This window comes from Hyperolius riggenbachi, chromosome 12, assembly GCF_040937935.1.
Source record: "Hyperolius riggenbachi isolate aHypRig1 chromosome 12, aHypRig1.pri, whole genome shotgun sequence".
In the NCBI taxonomy this organism is placed as follows: domain Eukaryota; kingdom Metazoa; phylum Chordata; class Amphibia; order Anura; family Hyperoliidae; genus Hyperolius; species Hyperolius riggenbachi.
Window position 1 is genome coordinate 121,055,528 of NC_090657.1, and position 21,168 is coordinate 121,076,695.

The 21,168-nt window shown below is 42.9% G+C and overlaps 1 protein-coding gene across 2 annotated transcripts in view; it reads right to left on the reverse strand.

Annotated features, from left to right (window-relative positions):
• Positions 1-21,168, reverse strand: part of TMEM104 (transmembrane protein 104) — a 312,500-nt gene that overhangs the window by 123,029 nt on the left and 168,303 nt on the right. For both annotated transcript variants that reach the window (XM_068264517.1, XM_068264518.1), the window contains one exon: positions 8,511-8,632. In XM_068264517.1, coding sequence (XP_068120618.1) covers positions 8,511-8,632 — 122 coding nt within the window. The remainder of the gene's footprint in view (positions 1-8,510; positions 8,633-21,168) is intronic.

The following is a 21,168-nucleotide window of genomic DNA, read 5'->3' on the forward strand; positions in this document are numbered from 1 at the left end:
TATATACTCGCATATAACCAACACATAAGCTGGGGTACTCACTTTTCAATCAGAAACCAGGAAAAAGTGATCGACTCTCATATGAGCCCCAAAGATGATACCTCTGTGTCAAGATGCCACTAGTCATAGATATGAGACACAGCGATTGCCACACAGGACCATTGCACCGCTGACACGTTGCTTACACACTCTGCTCCACAAGTCAGGGGACTCAGGTAGTCAGGTAGCACTCTGCACACCATGTTGCAGGGGATGTAGGGTACAGACACAGCAGGAAGCCAGCTGGCAAGAGGAGGATCACTAGTGCATGATGCTTATGCTACTCTGATCATAAAACAAAACTTTCTCCACCATCTGTTCTGCTCCACTGACTCACATATAAGCCGAGAGGGTAACTTTTCAGCACATTTTTGGTGCTTAAAAATTAGGCTTATACGTGAGTATAGAAGGTAATTAATGTTGTGGTTTTATTGGCCACACCTCCTTTAGCTCCTCTATTTTACCTTACTTTACTGTTCTCACTTGAGGAGAGGAGCCTGGATTATGTGTCTTTCTTGCTTTAATAAAACAGCTTCCTTTAAGAGTTCCAGTGAATCTTTGAAACAAGATTTCAGAAATAAAATCTATTTTCTAAATTATAATAATAAATAGCAACTTTTTTTCCGCTGCATGATGACAAATATAAAATATTTGACATTTATTGGCGGAACCCCTCCCTTCCTTTCATATTGCCGGGACAGAATCCGTCAAACTGGTGGAGTAGGTGATGTCTGGCAAAGGAGGAATTGCTAATGGCTGCCACCTGTATAACCCTAGTTATGAAAAGAGAAGGCTGAAAAGCATTCACTGAAATGCTCATAGGCTTGAATGAGTGTTTATTTATCTTTGTATGTGTCAGAGTGGTGCAACTAAATATTTTGAATTAAAAAAATGTTTGGTTTGGGTCTGCTTTAAGTGATATGAGAGCAAGGCTACTGGTAAAACACTTGACTCCTAATAGTGCATTGGACTTGGGCACAAACCAAAGGCATTTTAGCCATTATATTGTGTCTTTTATATCCTCTTTCATGACCTCTCACTTCTTAAAACAGATCAAATAATTTCTCTCTCTTCCAATTGAATTAGCATCTGCGCTTTAACCAATGCTAGTGCACAACTTAATTTCACTGCTACACCTCCATAAATCACCCAAATGGATTCAGACTCACCGCTATTAGATCAATCAATCAAGCGAGGGCACAGGATGGCTGCAGGGGGCTGGTAGATGCCCCAGGTAAGTGAAATTCATGTTTTGTTTTGTTTTTTGAGTTAAGGTTCCCTTTAAGCCCACCTATTGGCTCCTCATGTGATGTAGTGGATAGTTTCTATGATGTATAGGAAATCTCAACAGATCAGTTTAAGTCCCACTGCATCTTGGCAATAACCATGTTTAACTTCTTAAACAGTTCATAAATATCAATATTTAATTTCGAAATGTGCGACCAATGGTTTAAAGTGGACCTGAACTCTTGCACAGGACACAAGGAAAACGTAGCAGAAATGCACCCTGTGTGTATTTCAAGAGTTTAGCCTGTGTAATTCCCCCTCATTTGTGTCTAATCACTAGTTTTAATTTGATCTCCCCCGTGTCACATGACTGCCTTTGGCAGATAAGCCCATTTGAAAGTAGAGGCTGCACGGTGGCTTAGTGGTTAGCGCTCTCGCCTTGCAGCGCTAGGTCCCCAGTTCGAATCCCAGCCAGGTCAACATCTGCAAGGAGTTTGTATGTTCTCCCCATGTCTGCGTGGGTTTCCTCCCACGTCCCAAAAAACATACAGATAAGTTAATTGGTTTCCCCCTAAAAATTGGCCCTAGACTACGATACATGCACTACACCATACATACCGTATATACTCGGATACAAGTCGACCTTGTGTATAAGTCGACCCCAAAATTTGACCCGCTTAAGCTGGTATTTTTCAAAGTTTCAAGTATAAGTCGGCCCACGAAAGTTGATGGCTGCAGGTGGGGACTAGGAGGGTTACTGGTTCTGCACTCGGGGACCAGAAGTAATGTCTGCACTTGGAAAAATGGAGAGGTTAATAGCTAACTCCCCAGTTGCAGTCAGCACCTGCCCAATATTGATCCCATGTGCCCTGTATGGCTGCAGCTGTGTCCTCCCTTCTGTGTGCCTTGTGATTCTCTTAACTTGCCCACCTATGGACCCCTCTCTCTCTCCCTCACCCTTAGTGCCCTGTATGCAGAGTGCACAGCAGGCATACATTCCTAGGGCACAGTTCCCCTCAAACCTCCCCTCCCTTCCCAGCCGCTGTGGTGCCTCCCTGTCTCTCTAGCTCTGAGTGCCCGCTGCCCTCTCCCTACGGATGCCCGCCTCTCTCTCCCTGTTACGTGAATTCAGTGTAAGCAGGGTTGACATACATTACCTAATCCACCGCTGCGCGCTGTGTCCTTTGATCTCCTCTTCGCTGATGCCGGTAAGCGTACTATAGCGTCTCTTCCGCTTCCGGTACCATGTGACATCGGGAGTCACATGGTACCAGAAACGGGAGAGATGTTATAGTACGCTTACCGGCATCAGCGAAGAGGAGATCAAAGGACACAGCGCGCAGCGGTGGATTAGGTAATGTATGTCAGCCCTGCTTACACTGAATTCACGTAACAGGGAGAGAGAGGCGGGCATCCGTAGGGAGAGGGCAGCGGGCACTCAGAGCTAGAGAGACAGGGAGGCACCACAGCGGCTGGGAAGGGAGGGGAGGTTTGTTAGGGAAACTGGCGATAATTATTAGTAGGTGGAGGCAGGAGGGAGGGAGAGCCAGAGAGGGGGGCAGTTTAGTATAGCATAATTAAGAGAAAGAGGCACCGGACCCCAGCTATAAGTTGGTAAATTTAGGACTGTCTCAAGTACAAGTCGACCCCCCACTTTTACAAAGTGAGTCAGTCCTAAATTTCTCGACTTGTAGCCGAGGATATACGGTACATACATACATAGACATATGACTATGGTAGGGACGAGATTGTGAGCCCCTCTGAGGGACAGTTAGTGACAAGACTATATATACTCTGTACAGCGCTATATAATATGTCGGCGCTATATAAATACTTAAAATAAATAAATAATAAACAATAGATCTGCTTCCATGAATCAGGAAGTAGAAACTGTGCAGATTTATTTTAGGAATTGTATCAGATGTAACAAAGAAATGTTTTTTGTTTAAATGTTATTATGCTGTTGTGTATCTTTTAGAGCAGCGAGGAGTTCTGAGTTCGGGTCCACTTTAAAAGATCAGAGAGACCCCACAGGCCTGAGTGTGCTTTTCCCATCAGTGTTACTGACAGCTGCCCAATTAGCAACCCAGGTTTGTAAATACATCATATATATTACATAATATATTTATTTCTCGTTGTTTTAGACATACTATTTTTTTGGGGGGGTTTTGGTCCCGTGTGTTTCTTGTCTTTGGAAAAGTCCCTAAATAATGTATCTCTAATATTGTTAGAAAGATGCCTGGCTTTAGTGGTCCGATTGGACTTCCTGAAAAACCATTAAAGAGACCCCGTAACAAAAATTGCATCCTGTTTTTTATCATCCTACAAGTTCCAAAAGCTATTCTAATGTGTTTTGGCTTACTGCAGCACGTTCTACTATCACCATCTCTGTAATAAATCAACTTATCTCTCTCTTGTCAGACTTGTCAGCCTGTGTCTGGAAGGCTGCCAAGTTCTTCAGTGTTGTGGTTCTGAGATGCATCTCCCCCCTCCAGGCCCCTCTCTGCACACTGCCTGTGTATTATTTAGATTAGGGCAGCTTCTCTCGTATCTTTTACAAGCTGGATAAATCCTCCTCTGAGCTGGCTGGGCTTTCACATACTGAGGAATTACATACAGGCAGAACTGTCTGCACTCTGCAGGAAGAAACAGCCTGACACTTCAGTGGAAGATAGCTGCAGGGGGAAAGAAACACACAAATGATCTCTTGAGATTCAAAAGGAAGGCTGTATACAGCCTACTTGTGTATGGATGTATTTTCTATGTGTGGACATACTGTACATCAACCTACTTCCTGTTTTGGTGGCCATTTTGTTTGTTTATAAACAAACTTTTTAAAACTGTTTTTAACCACTTTTAATGCGGCGAGGAGCGGCAAAATTGTGACAGAGGGTAATAGGAGATGTCCCCTAACGCACTGGTATGTTTACTTTTGTGCGATTTTAACAATACAGATTCTCTTTAAAGAGACTCCGTAACAAAAATTGCATCCTGTTTTTAATCATCCTACATGTTCCAAAAGCTATTCTAATGTGTTCTGGCTAACTGCAGCACTTTCTACTATGACAGTCTCTGTAATAAATCAATGTATCTTTCCCCTGTCAGACTTGAGGCTGCCAAGTTCTTCAGTGTTGTGGTTCTGCTATGAACTCACCCTTCCTGGCCCCTCTATGCATACTGCCTGTGTGTTATTTAGATAAGAGAGAAGAGAGAAGCTGCTCTAATCAGCTGGATAAATCGTCCTCTGAGCTGGCTGGGCTTTCACATACTGAGGAATTACAAACAAGGGCAAAGCTGTTTGCAGGAAGAAAAGAGCAGCCTGAAACTTCAGTGCATGGGGGAAAGAAACACACAAATGATCTCTTGAGATTCAAAAGGAATGCTGTATACAGCCTGCTTGTGTATGGATGTATTTTCTATGTGTGGACATACAGTACATCAACCTACTTCCTGTTTTGGTGGCCATTTTGTTTGTTTACAAACAAACTTTTTAAAACTGTTTTTAACCACTTTTAATGCGGCGAGGAGCGGCAAAATTGTGACAGAGGGTAATAGGAGATGTCCCCTAACGCACTGGTATGTTTACTTTTGAGCGATTTTAACAATACAGATTCTCTTTAAGATGGCTTGATAGATAATTTCCGACATGTCCAATCATTTTGCCCTTCGATTTCTCATTGAAATGAATTGAAAAAAGATAAGAAAAAACGAGTAGAAGATAAGAGAATCAAGTGGGCAAAACGTTTGGGCGCAGAATCGAGCACCAGAATCGACCTGTATATTCCCAGCATTAGACTGGCTGGCTGTCCTTATCTTGCAAGGCTAGAAACCATGTAAACATGCTTGTCTGGCAATAGCCTGATATTAACTACTAATGGTAGCTGCTACCCAAACAATGCTAAGCTACTGCAGGCTGCTGCCTTAATTAAGGTATTGCACATAAACAAAAGAGAGGGAGCACCATTTCCCAAAAAAGAGTATGCAGCGTGCCCAAGGTCTCTCCCCAGTGCCTCCTGGGAAGTGCAGTCCAGATAAAACAGAAAGGACCGGCACCGCTGTCTTGTATCAAAGCTCTTTTAATAGCACCAAAGTGGCAGCAGTGACAGACTGCTGTTTCGGTTTATACCTTTATCAAACTGCTCAAAGCTTTGAGCAGTTTGATAAAGGTGTAAACCAAAACAGCAGTCTGTCACTGCTGCCACTTTGGTGCTGTTAAAAGAGCTTTGATACAAGACAGCGGTGCCGGTCCTTTCTGTTTTATCGTAATTAAGTATTGCTGAAGTACTGCTATCTCAGCAGTGCCTTCCAATATGCTCATGATCTATCATGATTAGTTATCGAGCAGAGGTGCTAGAGTAGCGTAAAACATGTTGAAAATAGTTTAAAATGGGAGGTAGTGGTGGACTTGCCTCCCAAAATAGACTTGAAAAGTCAATCGCAAGTTGAAAAATTGCTTAATACAACACTACAAAAATGCAATGCATTTTTACCTGCTTCATCAGGCAATCAATAGGAGTAACTGTATTTTATTGTAGGAGTAACCAAGAAGACCAAAAAGTTTTGAATCAGGATGATACCATAAATCCTTACAAAGATAAATAAGTAAAAACAAACTCACATAAAGGGGCCCATGTCACAGGGAACCCTACAGATAAGATGCGCTTATCAAAATGTCCCAGCAGGGAAGAGGTAATGGTGCCGCCCGTCTCCTTCCCTTTAAAGGCAGTCTGCACTTAGATTGTTCCATTTCTATTTTATACTGTCCTACTGGCTTTACCATATTGGATTTGTATGGGTGAGAGTCATTAGGGATTGGCGAAGTCGGTCAGTTGGGGTCTATGAGAGCACTGAAGAGGCGTGTTGCATAAAACCTATACAGCCTTATGATCTGGGTTGATATGGGCTGTTAAGCCTCTGTCCTTTTGTTTTGGTGTACTGACACTGAAGCTATTGTGAGCACTGGGGTGAACACCACTACACAAGCGCTGAATTTTTGCTATATTAACCACTTCACCACTGAGGGGTTTTACCCCCTGAGCACCAGAGCAATTTTCACCTTTCAGCGCTCCTTCCATTCATTCGTCTATAACTTTATTATTACTTATCGCAATGAAATGAACTATATCTTGTTTTTTTCGCCACCAATTAGGCTTTCTTTAGGTGGGACATTATGCCAAGAATTATTTTTTTCTAAATGTGTTTTAATGGGAAAATAGGAAAAATGTGGGGAAAAAAATAATTATTTTTCAGTTTTCGGCCATTATAGTTTTTAAATAATGCATGCTACTGTAATTAAAACCCATGAAACGTATTTGCCCTTTTGTCCCGGTTATAAAACCATTTAAATTATGTCCCTATCACAATGTTTGGCGCCAATATTTTATTTGGAAATAAAGGTGCATTTTTTTCAGTTTTGCGTCCATCCCTAATTACAAGCCCATAGTTTATAAAGTAACAGTGTTATACCCTCTTGACATAAATATTTAAAAAGTTCAGTCCCTAAGGTAACTATTTATGTATTTTTTTTAATTGTAAATTTTTTAATTTTTTTTTAATTACAAAAAAAAAAAAAATGGGGAGTGTGGGAGGTAATGAGTTAATTTTATGTGTAAAAGTCATTTATTTGTATGTGAAAAATGTGTAGGGTGTAGTTTACTATTTGGCCACAAGATGGCCACAGTAACTTTTTGTTTTAATGCGACCTCCAAGCTTCCTTCCGGAAGCTTGGAGGAAGAATAAGGAGGCTGGACACGTGAGTTTTTTCTCACAATGATCGCGCTGCCCATAGGAGAGCAGCTGATCATTGCGGGGCTTAGATCAACGAACGGGAATGGATTTTCCCGTTCATTGATCTCTGGGCGAGCGGGCGGCGGCGGTTTTACTAGCGGCGGGCGGCGTGTTTACGAGCGGGAGCGCGGGCAGCGTCGGGAACGCGGAAAGTACGTGTTTCTCCGTCCCTGGTTTTTAAAGGATGGAAAAAGGGGCGGAGAAATACGTACGCGCGGGGGTAAAGTGGTTAATTTAGGGGGCTGCCCGGGAGTTCTGGTTATGACCTGTGCTGACAGCACTAACAATCTGTGGCAAGCAACACATCTCTACATTCAGATTTATCAATGCACAGCTTTTCAGGTCACCCGAGGCCCCGCCCCCTCTTCTGTATCAGCAAGTGCACTTGCTTCTGGCAGGAGCTGCACAATGGATAATCAGGGCTCTGGTAGTTGGCTTCAAGACCACTTTTAATATGTGGCTCCTCCACAATCATTTCTCCAGCTTCCACTCCTCATGGCCACCAGCCTGCTTCCCTATGCTTCACTTCACATGAGTAGTTCCTGGAACGAATGCCTTTCATAAAATTCTCAGCAGCTCCGTGCAGTGTGAATGGAAGTCAGGTGTTCTCTGGCTTTCTATACAACGTAGGAAGCCAGAGAACACCCCGATTCTCATCACACTGCACAGAGCTACTGAGAAGGTTGTGAAGAGCATTTCTGCAGACAGACCACAGGCTGGTGGGCTCTCCGTGGCAGCCAGGTCAGGGGAAGGCTGCAGTGAATACACAGCAGTGGTGGTAGGGGACATACTATAGTGTAGGACACAGGCAGAGGAGAGGTGAGCACTAAATACAAGGTGGCACTCTGCAAATCTGGGACAGAAGAGGGTCAGCATTCAGGACGGCCTTTACCCTGGGGGCAGAGACACTTAACTGCGCTCTAAAACCGCCCGAGTGTGAAGCCCCACCCACAGTCATGTGCTGTGATTCTTCAGCACAGCATGGCAGCAAAGGTAGAGAATGAAGGTGAGAGAACGTTCAGACCTGCCCCCAACAGACAAGAGGAGGGATTTGAGGGATGTTATCCTCTCCCCGTATCCTCACTGATCTGCAGCATGCAGCCTTGGCTCTCTGTACCCCAGAGCACCCTCAGTAACCACTCTGTTCACCATTTACCACCCCCCCCCTGCACCTTCAGTAACCCCTCTGCCATCAAGCAATAGGTGATTAGCATCCATTTCCTAGCAGGTCCTGGAGTCACTCACTATTTGTAGCCACAATAGTTTAATACTCCCAATACCAAATTTCCAGATCCCACCCCACTCAGCTACTTTTTCATGCCACCTGGATAGAAGAAATTGCTGGGGAGAACACTACTGTAAATAGTGAACTTTATGTTAACTAACATCAAAATATTGTTTAGCCTGCAGTAGTTGTATAAGCGTGCAGTAATTGATGTATAATTATATTCACTCACCTCATAAATGCCAAAAAGATAATAAGAATGAGGCTTACTAACCAGCCTGCACTAGCAAAGGCCTTTGGCATGGTAAGCGCTCCTGTACCCACGATTAAATTGAACATGTACACAAGTCCGATCTGTATGGGGGAAAAAATAATGTATTTTGAGGTTTAGCACATCAGAAATAGCCCAATTAAAAAAAAACAAACAAAAAACATTTGGTTGAAGCAAGTAAAATATAAAGAGACAATGGCATCAATTCATCACAGGCTGTTTGATAAATAAAAGTCGGAAAATACTGCATTCAGTATTTTAGATTGTGATAATTCATCAATATTTTTGCATGTCCGGTAGAAGTCTGTAATTTACAAAGCCCATCGTCGGTAACAGCAGAAGAGTGTGTGCAGAGACAGCATTACAATAGCATCCCGACATCCCTTTAGATGTACAAGTTTTGTTATACTGTTTGTTATACTGCCTCTGCTCGGTTGGAATCTGTCCTTAATCTTTCTTAACATTTTATTTAATTGCCACAGCTTAGGTGAATGTCCAGGAGACTTTACACATGCCCTGCTTAGGTGATTTCCTCACTAGCTCCTCCACATTTAAAAAAAAAGAACCTAATAGGTTAAACTGCCAAAGGGAGGCAGGGGAAGCCTCTTTTGTTCCGTATTCTCTCTGCTCGCTGCCTGGGGGTAGAAAAGCTAGACCCACCGGAGAAGCCTGCGGGTCCTATCAAAATGGCGGAAATGGAACTGTGATTTACCGCAAGCTGTAACCTTGATGAATTCACATTAACCACCCTGGCGTTCTGATTAAATCGCCAGGGTGGCTGCGGGAGGGTTTTTTTTAAATAAAAAAAAAACTATTTCATGCAGCCAACTGAAAGTTGGCTGCATGAAAGCCCACTAGAGGGCGCTCCGGAGGCGATCTTCCGATCGCCTCCGGCGCCCAGAATAAACAAGGAAGGCCGCAATGAGCGGCCTTCCTTGTTTTGCTTATATCGTCGCCATAGCGACGAGCGGAGTGACGTCATCGACGTCAGCCGACGTCCTGACGTCAGCCGCCTCCGATCCAGCCCTTAGCGCTGGCCGGAACTTTTTGTTCCGGCTACGCTGGGCTCAGGCGGCTGGGGGGACCCTCTTTCGCCGCTGCTCGCGGCGGATCGCCGCAGAGCGGCGGCGATCAGGCAGCACACGCGGCTGGCAAAGTGCCGGCTGCGTGTGCTGCTTTTTATTTGATGAAAATCGGCCCAGCAGGGCCTGAGCGGCGACCTCCGGCGGTGTTGGACGAGCTGAGCTCGTCCAGACCGCTCAGGTGGTTAACTGACATTTGTTGGGGTATTTACCGCACAAGTCGGTAATTTACCTCACTGCTCGGTAATTTCAGCTTTTCATGCGGTAACAGCCTTGATGAATTGACATTTTTCGAAGTGCTCGGTAAAATCAGCATTAGCATTACCGAATGCTGTAATGCTTGATAAGTTGATGCCATTGTGATGGTTGGCAATATTACATAACACTCACATAGAAGATCATCACATTTTGAAATTATGCATGCTCATTATAAGCAAGAAGTTTTGAATTAGGATGATATCATTTATTGGCTAATTTAGAGAAAAATAAAATGTGAGCTTTCGGCAAATAAGGATTCATCAGACTTGGTACCTGCATATACTGACAAATGTAAACAACACAGTTATATACATACAGTGCTGCCCATAATTATTCATACCCCTGGCAAATTTTGACTTAAAGTTAAAATTCAACCAGCAAGTAATTTTTTGATGGGAAATGAGATGGGTGTCTCCCAAATGATAACAAGACGATGTACATGAGGCATTACTGTGGGAAAAAAACAAGCAAAAAAACATTTTTCAGCTTTTATTTACATTTGAGCAAAAAGTGTTCAGTCTAAAATTATTCATACCCTTTACAAACTGTCACAGTCTGTGGGTAAACCCAAAGTTCTATGCCATTCCAAATAGTCCAAGCTGTTCTAATGCATCCTAATTACCCTGATTAATTGGGAACAACTGTTTAACTCAACAGCTGAAAAACAGCAGCTCTCTGCAGTTTGTTTGTGGACTGTCATGGCTAAGACAAAGGAGCTCAGTGAGGACATGCGGCTGCACATTATGGCAGCTCAGGAAAGGGCTACAATGCCATTTCTAAATGTTTTCAAGTTCCAGTGGCTACAGTGCAAAGTATTATTAAAAAATACAAGATGTTCCGCACTGTGGGAAATCTCAGAGGACATGGTCGGAAGCCAAAAGTGACACCTGTGCTGGCCAGGAGGATAGTGAGAGAGGTGAAAAAGAATCCAAGGATCACTACCACTGCCTTCCTGGTGAATCTGGGCTCTGCTGGTGGCAATGCCTCAAGGCAGACAATCTAACGGACACAGCACACTGCTGGGTTCCACAGATGCAGACCAAGGACGATGCCACTCCTCTAGATAAGGCACACAAAAGCTCACTTGGCCTTTGCAAATGCTCATCTGGACAAGGAAGGAGACTTCAAGTCTGCTGTGTTAAGGTCAGATGAACAAAAAAATTAAATTGTTTAGCCACAATGATGATGCCTTCATTGGGCGTAAAAAAAGGAGAAGCCTTCAACCCAAAGAACACCATCCCCACTGTCAAACATGGTGGTGGGAACCTAATGCTTTGGGGGTGTTTTTAGCCAATGGACCAGGGAACCTAATCACAGTAAAGGGCATGAAAAAAGAGCAATACATGAGGATTCTCAACTACATCAGGCAGTCTGCAGAGAAAATTGGCCTTGGGCACCAGTGGACACTTCAGCATGACAATGATCCAAAACACACAGCAAAAGTAGTGAAGAAATGGTTAGTAGACAACAAAAGTAGCATTTTGGAGTGCCCCAAAATTCAATTGAAAATATATGGCGGGAGCTAAAGATCAGGGTGATAGCAGGAAGACCCTCCAATCTAAAAGATTTGGAGCTCATTGCTAAAGATGAATGGGCAAAAATACCAGTGGAGACATGAAAAATGCTGGTCTGCAATTCTAAGAAGCGTTTGATTGCTGTAATAGGCTTTTCTATTGATTATTGAGAAGGGTATGAATAACTTTGGACTGTACACTTTTTGCTGAAATGTAAATAAAAGATTAGATTTTTTTTCCCCACAATAATGCCTCTTGTACATAGTCTTATCTTTTGGGAGACACGTATGTCATTTCCCGCCAAAAAGGACTTGCTGGTTGATTAAAAGTAACTTTAAGTCAAAATTTGCAAGGGGTATGAATAATTATGGGCAGCACTGTATGCATATATAAGCTGTGTTTATGTGAACATATTTTCAGTTTATGGAGGAACCAAGTCCGATGAAGGCTTATTACCTGAAAGTTCACTTTTACTTATCTCTAAGTAAGCCATTCAAAAGTATCATAATGATTCAAAACTTCTTGCTTCTACATGCTTATTATGATTTTGATGCCAGAGGCAAATTTGAAGAAGTCACTCAGAGGTAAAGGTGAAGTGGGGTACACCACTTGGAGAGAGACGCAGTGCAAGCAAATAGTGAATCCATTTAAAGCATACCTTAGTCTTCATGCAAATTTAAAAACACGGACGTACAGGCATGTGTGGTTAATCCAAGATGAAAGCGGCTGGGCACATCCAATAAAAAGACCTTTATTCAAAAATAGATTAAAAATGGATACATGCACAAGGGCAACAGTCAGCTAAGGAGAGAGAGGGTCAAGCATGTAATAGAACGTCAACAGCCGTTTCACACCCTACAAAGGGGCGCTTCCTCAGGACAATGAGCCCCCCAGAACATCACCCTTTATATACAATACTCACAAGTAAGTGGTCAAACGGGAGAGGACGCCATGTGGAGCGCACCTGCAAACGCCGCATTCAAGACTTCCGGGACGCCAACTGCGTTCCAACAACCGGAAGGTGCGGACCGGAAGTGGTCATTCAATCTGACCTAGCCTATCGGAGAAATGCGCCCTCAGCGCTACGCTTCGTACTAGTCAATTGGTTGAACTGCAAGAAGAGCCCCGCCCACTAAGGTCAAGTGACAACCCCTATCCACCCCTATCGTCCTACGAGTGCTGGGGATGACGTGACAAATGTCACGCCATCCCCAGCACTCGTAGGATGTTCTGGGGGGCTCATTGTCCTGAGGAAGCGCCCCTTTGTAGGGTGCGAAACGGCTGTTGACGTTCTATTACATGCTTGACCCTCTCTCTCCTTAGCTGACTGTTGCCCTTGTGCATGTATCCATTTTTAATCTATTTTTGAATAAAGGTCTTTTTATTGGATGTGCCCAGCCGCTTTCGTCTTTGGTGGATTAACTTTGTGGAACTGCGGTTTGGGCTTTGAGCACTCCAGAGTGACCTGGCTGGCGGCCCTGTGCACCTCCTCCTCTATTTGTGTACAGGCATGTGTGGTGGACATCCCGACGACACGTCACAACTGCATAGTGCGCTCCCGGCCACGAGATCGAAGGACGCGCGTCGCTAGGCAGCTCCTGCGCAGTCTTCGATGACCCTCCTGACCAGGAATTAACTTCAGAGGGGGGTGGATCGTAAGGGAGGGGGATGGAGGAGAACATTTTTGAATTTGCATGAAGACTAAGGTATCCTTTAAAGAATGTTTGTCAGAGTAAAATAGCAAATAATGTGGGTATTTCATCAACTACTGTATACAATCTATATATCTCTATCTATCTATCTATCTATCTATCTATCTATCTATCTATCTATCTATCTATCGTGGGTTGCAAAAGTATTTGGCCCCCTTGAAGTTTTCCATATTTTGTCACATTACTGCCACAAACATGCATCAATTTTATTGGAATTCCACGTGAAAGACCAACACAAAGTGGTGTACACGTGAGAAGAGGAACGAAAATCATGCATCATTCCAAACATTTTTTACAAATAAATAACTGCAAAGTGAGGTGTGCGTAATTATTCGACCCCCTGAGTCAATACTTTGTAGAACCACCTTTTGCTGCAATTACAGCTGCCAGTGTTTTAGGGTATGTCTCTACCAGCTTTGCACATCTAGAGACTGAAATCCTTGCCCATTCTTCTTTGCAAAACAGCTCCAGCTCAGTCAGATTAGATGGACAGCGTTTGTGAACAGCAGTTTTCAGATCTTGCCACAGATTCAAGATTGGATTTAGATCTGGACTTTGACTGGGCCATTCGAACACATAGATATGTTTTGTTTTAAACCATTCCATTGTTGCCCTGGCTTTATGTTTAGGGTCATTGTCCTGCTGGAAGGTGAACCTCCGCCCCAGTCTCAAGTCTTTTGCAGTCTCCAAGAGGTTTTCTTCCAAGTTTGCCCTGTATTTGGCTCCATCCATCTTCCCATCATCTCTGACCAGCTTCCCTGTCCCTGCTGAAGAGATGCACCCCCCGAGCATGATGCTGCCACCACCATATTTGACAGTGGGGATGGTGTGTTGAGAGTGATGTGCAGTGTTAGTTTTCTGCCACACATAGCGCTTTGCATGTTGGTCTCATCTGACCAGAGCACCTTCTTCCACATGGTTGCTGTGTCCCAACATGGCTTGTGGCAAACTGCAAACAAGACTTCTTATGCTTTCTGTTAACAATGCCTTTCTTCTTGCCACTCTTCCACAAAGGCCAACTTTGTACAGTGCATGACTAATAGTTGTCCTATGGACAGAGTGTCCCACCTGAGCTGTAGATCTCTGCAGCTTGTCCAGAGTCACCATGGGCCTCTTGACTGCATTTCTGATCAGCGCTCTCCTTGTTCGGCCAGTGAGTTTAGGTGGATGGCCTTGTCTTGGTAGGTTTACAGTTGTGCCATACTCTTTCCATTTCTGAATGATCGCTTGAACAGTGCTCCGTGGGATGTTCAAGGCTTTGGAAATATTTTTGTAGTCTAAGCCTGCTTTAAATTTCTCAATAACTTGATCCCTGACCTGTCTTGTGTGTTCTTTGGACTTCACGGTGTTGTTGCTCCCAATATTCTCTTAGACAACTTCTGAGGCCGTCACAAAGCAGCTGTATTTGTACTAACATTAGATTACACACAGGTGCACTCTATTTAGTCATTAGCACTCATCAGCCAATGTCTATAGGCAACTGGCTGCACTCAGATCAAAGGGGGCCGAATAATTATGCACACACCACTTTGCAGTTATTGATTTGTAAAAAATGTTTGGAATCATGTATGATTTTTGTTCCACTTCTCATGTGTACACCACTTTGTGTTGGTCTTTCATGTGGAATTCCAATAAAATTGATTCATGTTTGTGGCAGTAATATCACAAAATGTGGAAACCGTCAAGGGGGCCGAATACTTTTGCAACCCACTGTATATCTATATATCTCTATCTAAAAAATCGTGTGTGTGTGTGTGTGTGTGTGGCGATCACTCGAAAACGGCTTGACCGATTTGAACAAAACTTGGTACACAAATCCCTTACTACCTGGGATGATATGTTCTAGGGGTCACGCGTCCCCACTGCACACCTGGGCAGAGCTACAAACAGCAAATCAGATTTCACTCATTCATGTCAATGGAAAAATGGAAAAGGCTGCCATTCTCACAGTAATCAAGCCAGAGTCCCCACATTTGGCACAGGTGATCATTTGGTGACCGAGGTTAGAAAGCCAGGAAAAGCAGGCGGAGCATAAAACAGCCAATCAAATTTCAGCCATTCATTTTTAATGGGAAAATGTACACTGCAACTATTCTTACACTGTTAATTGCAGGGTTTTCAAACTTGGCACACTTGGTAACTGGGTGAATGAGATTAAGATTCAGGAAAGTGGGTGGAGCCTACAAAAGCCAAAATAAAAATTCACCTATTGATTTTCAAGGGGAATATTTAAACTGCTGCCATTCTTACACTGTTTATGGCAGAGGCTTCAAACTTGCTACAGTTGGTCAATGGGTGACTGGGGTCCAAACTCACTAAAGGGGTGGAGCCACAAACAGCCAATTAGATTTCTTTGCTGTAGAAACTGCTTCCATTCACACATGTTTGATGCCAGGAACCTGAAAGTTCACCAACTTGGTTATTGAGTGACTGTGTGTCATGGTTACAAAAATGTGGGTGGAGCCAAAAACAACTTTCACTGGTCAAATATAAACTGCAGCCATTATTACACTGTTAATGGCAAGGTTCTCAAACTTTGCACAGTTTGTCACTGGGTGACGGATTAATATTCAGGAAAATGGCTGGAGCCTACAACAGCAAATCAAAATTCACCTGTTGATTTTCAAGGGTAACATTTAAATTGCTGCTATTTTTACACTGTTAATAGCAGATGCCTCAAACCTGGTACAGATGGTCACTAGGTGACTGGGGTTCAAATTCAGAAAGGGGGCAGAGCCACAAACAGCCAATCAGATTTGATTAATTGCAATGGGAATATACAAATTATTGATACCAAGGCCCCAAAGCTCATAAACTTGGTAATTTAGTGGCAAAATGTCAAGGTCAAAAACCGTGGGCGGCACCAACAACTACATATTTTGCATGGGAAAATATAAATTGCAACCATTCTTACACTGTTAATGGCAGAGTTTCCAAACTTGCACAGTTGACCACTGGGTGACTGGGATTACTAGAAAGTGGGTGGAGCTTACATCTGCCAATCCAAATTCACCTATTGATTTTTCAAGGGGAATATTTACATTGCTACCATTCTTACACTGTTAATGGCAGAGGCCTCAAATCTGGGCGACTAGGGGTCCAAATTCACTAAAGGGGTGGAGCCACAGTCAATCAGATTTGTTAGATTGATTTCAGTCATTCTGTTATTGGCAGGGTTCTCAAACTTGACACAGTTGGTCACTGGATGACTGGGATTAATATTCAGGAAAGTGGGTGGAGCCTACAACAGCCAATTAATATTCACCTATTGCTTTTCAAGGGTAATATCTACATTGCTGCCATTATTACACTCTTAATGGCAGAGGCCTCAAATCTGGTAATCAGTCAGTCACTGGGAGTCTGGGGTTTAAATTCTGAAAAGGTGGCGGGCTACAAACAGCCAATCAGATTTGTTTAATTTCAATGGAGAAATGCAATTCATTGATGCCAAGGATCCCAAAGCTCATAAACTTGGTCATTGAGTGACTGTGTGTCAAGATTAGAAACAGCCAAAAACAACTAACTTTTTACATGGGAAAATATAAACTGCAGCCATTCTTACACTGTTATGGCAGGGTTCTCAAACTTGACACAGTTGGTGACTGGGATGAATATTCAGAAAAGTAGGTGGAGCCTACAACAACCAATCAAAATTCAACTATTGATTTTCAAGGGGAATATTGAAACTGCTGCCATTCTTACACTTTTAATGGCAGAGGCCTCAAACCTGCTACAGTCGGTCATTAAGTGACTGGGGTTCAAATTCACTAAAGGGGCGGAAACAGCCAATCAGATTTCTTTGCTGGATAAACTGCTTCCATTCACACAATTTTGATGCCAGGAACCCAAATTCTCACAAACTTGGTCATTGAGTGACTGTGTGTCAAGGTTACAAAAAGTTGGTGGAGTCAAAAACAGATTTCCCTGGGAAAATGTAAGCTGCAGCCCTTCTTCACTGTTAATGGCAGGGTTCTCAAACTTTGCACAGCTGGTTACTGGGTGGCTGGGATTAATATTCAGAAAAGTGGGTGGAGCCTAAAAAAGCCAATCAATATTCACCTGTTGATTTTCAAGGGCAATATTAAAATTTCTGCCATTCTTGCACTGTTAATGGCACAAGCCTCAAACCTGGTACACTTGGTCATTGGGTCACTGAGGTTCAAATTCAGAAAATGGTGCGGAGCAACAAACAGCAAATCAGATTTATTTGCTGGATAAACTGCTTCCATTCACACAATTTCGATTCCAGAAAACCAAAACTTGGTCATTGAGTGTGTCCAGGTTACAAAAAGTGGTCAGAGCCAAAATTAAATTTCACTGGGAAAATATAAATTGCAGGGCTTTTTACACTGTTAATGGCATGGTTCTCAAACTTTGCCCAGATGGTCACTAGGTGACTGAGATTAATATTCAGGTAAATGGGTGGAGGCTATAATAGCCAATAAAAATTCACCTGTTGATTTTCAAGGGGAATATTTAAATTGCTGCTGTTAATAGGAGATGCCTCAAACCTGTTACAGTTGGTCATTGGGTGACTGGGGTTCAAATGCTGGAGAGGGGCAACCGCAAATCTGATTTATTTCATTTCTATGGGAATATACAAATTATTTATGCCAAAGCTCTCAAACTTGTTCATTGAGTGTTTGTGTGTTAGGGTTAAAAAAAAATAGGCGGAGCCGACCACAGTCAAATACATACCCGGGCAATGCCAGGTCATCACCTAGTATTAAATATTTAAAGGATCTGGAGAAATCTCTTTATGTCAAAGACGAGGTCTAAAGCAAATATTGGATATCTGTAATCTTTTGGCTTTGAGGCAGCCTTGAATTAAAAACAAAAAGTCTTCCGTAATGAAAATTATTGCATGGGGTCAGGAACAAGTAAAAAAACAAAAACACAATTTGAGCCCAATTTGTCACTGCATCTATGAATTCAAGTTAAAGCTCTGCCAGGCAAGGGCGGAAAGGGATAATTTGCATATTTAGTAGGTGTGCATTGTGGGTGACCACAAATGTTCATTTATAACTGAATTATTGCAAATTTCCTTCTGTTTTAAGAAGGCAATTACACCAAGCTTTGCTTTTTTAGTAGGAGGGCTTTTTGGTTCCTTTCATCCCCCTATACATTCCTAGTAGCTTGGGTCACCCTGAGCTGCTTGGTTACTCTGTTGTACTCGACCAAGCCCTATTTCATACAGCCTTATCAATCCCTGCCATGTACTGATGAGGACCAAAAGTCCAAAACAGGCTGTCTACATGTGGGTTTGGTATGGCTGTGTAAAACTTAAAGCTATAGGCTTGCTATAAACCAGCGGTTCTGGATGCTTGCTTGGCTTAACAAGGGCGGAAAGGGATAATTTGCATATTTAGTAGGTGTGCATTGTGGGTAACCACAAATGTTCATTTATAACTGAATTATTGCAAATTTCCTTCTGTTTTAAGAAGGCAATACACCAAGCTTTGCTTTTTTAGTAGGAGGGCTTTTTGGTTCCTTTCATCCCCCTATACATTCCTAGTAGTTTGGGTCACCCTGAGCTGCTTGGTTACTCTGTATGATTAAGAAAGAATGCCAAATTTTCTGGGCACAAGCTCCTCTACATTTTACAAAGGCTAGTGGACAAAGATGCCTAAGAAGATCACAGCTTGCAGGTAAGTGGGTGTATGGGCTCTAGACCAGTTACAATAAAGGTGAATCATTTAACCATATCAGCCCGCAGGGTATTTTTCACCTTATGGATGAGAGGAATTTTCACCTGTCAGCGCTCCTCCCATTCTTTCCCCAATAACTCTATTAACCTCCTGAGCGGTATGGACGAGCTCAGCTCGTCCAACACCGCCGGAGGCTGCCGCTCAGGCCCTGCTGGGCCGATTTTCTTCAAATAAAAAGCAGCACACGCAGCCGGCACTTTGCCAGCTGCGTGTGCTGCCTGATCGCCGCCGCTCTGCGGCGATCCGCCGCGAGCAGCGGCGAAAGAGGGTCCCCCCAGCCGCCCGAGCCCTGCGCAGCCGGACCAATCAGTTCCGACCAGCGCTAAGGGCTGGATCGGAGGCGGCTGACGTCAGGACGTCGGCTGACGTCCATGACGTCACTCCGCTCGTCGCCATGGCGACAAGGAAAGCCAAACAAGGAAGGCTGCTCATTGCGGCCTTCCTTGTTTATTCTGGGCGCCGGAGGCGATCGGAAGAACGCCTCCGGAGCGCCCTCTAGTGGGCTTTCATGCAGTCAACTTTCAGTTGGCTGCATGAAATAGTTTTTTTTTAATTAAAAAAAACCCCTCCCGCAGCCTCCCTGGCGATCTCAATAGAACGCCGGGGAGGTTAATACTTATCACAACAAAATGATCTATACCTTGTTTTTCCGCCACCAATTAGGCTTTCTTTGGGTGGTACATTATGCTAAGAATTATTTTATTCTAAATGCATTATGATGGGAATAATAAGAAAGAAATGGGAAAAATCCATTATTTTTTAGTTTTCAGCCATTATAGTTTTAAAATAATTCATGCTACCATAATTAAAATCCACACATTTTATTTGGCCATTTGTCCCGGTTATTGCAACGTTAAAATATATCCCTAGTACAATGTATGGTGACAATATTTTATTTGGAAATAAAGGTGCATTTTTTGAGTTTTACATCCATCACTCATTTTAGGCTTTCTTTGGGTGGTACATTATGCTAAGAATTATTTTATTCTAAATGCATTATGATGGGAATAATAAGAAAGAAATGGGAAAAATCCATTATTTTTCAGTTTTCAGCCATTATAGTTTTAAAATAATTCATGCTACCATAATTAAAATCCACACATTTTATTTGGCCATTTGTCCCGGTTATTGCAACGTTAAAATATATCCCTAGTACAATGTATGGTGACAATATTTTATTTGGAAACAAAGGTGCATTTTTTGAGTTTTACATCCATCACTCATTTTTAGCCCATTATTCTATAATTATATGCCCTCGTCATAAATATTTTTTTCTTCTTCCCTTAAGTCAGTAGGTGTACTTTACTATTTAGCCACAAGATGTCCCTGCTGAGCACAAATCCTATTCACGTACTTTGTACGCTACATAGGATACAATGTGAGGTCACATTTTAACTAAAGAAGTGACGCAAACCTGCGATCACATTGCCAACGGGGAGATTAGGAATGGGAACATTGTTTCCTTTCATAAATTTAACGATAGGGCGGCGGAAACTGGTTGAAATCAGAGGCGGGGGCTCCATGTAACAATAAACACTGTTTTTTTTTAACAAAAACAGTGTTTATTCCCGGCGGACATGCTCGGATTTGTCCCCTGCAGCCAATACCCCCTTCTAGCAGCAGCAGCAGCGCGATCGCGGGCCGCACGATCGCCTGCAAACCCCGCAAACTGTAGGGACGTGACTAGCGCGTCCCTGCGGCTCTAACAGCTGCCGCTGCGGACGTGAAGCTCACGTCCGCACGGCATAAGTGGTTAACATCAGTCCATTAGGTTTACACACAAGTCAAGCTCTTTCAACTGCTAATTACACTGGACAGGTAAAATATTTGTAACTAATGATAGGCTTTAAATAAATTGTGGGGAATAGAAGTTCTCAGCTTTTTAAAAATAGTAATTTTACCATCTAAGTTGTCTTTTATCACATGATCTTAGATTGAGCATTTCCTGATAACCCAGTTGTTACATAAAACACAAACCATTCTCAATAAGGAAGAAAGTCTACCAAGAGTCCAGTAAGTATGGTTAGTCAAGTGTATTTGCACACAGTACATAACAATTAGGCTAAATAAAGTGCACTCTGATGACGTGACTGAACAGACCACAGTCCTCAGGCGTTTTTTCTGACCTCAGTTAAGGAGCTGTCTCAGCAGATGTGCGTACAGGGAGGAAACAGCACAAATGGAACTTCCTAAAATTACAACTCTTGCAAACCAAACATTTAAGAAAAGTAGAAAAGCAGAAAATAACGTTTTTAAACAGATTACCAGACTGCTCTTTTTCTAAAAAAGTTACATCCCAAAATGTGACGGCATTTGCTGGAATCCAGTGTAAGGCTGGTCACAGA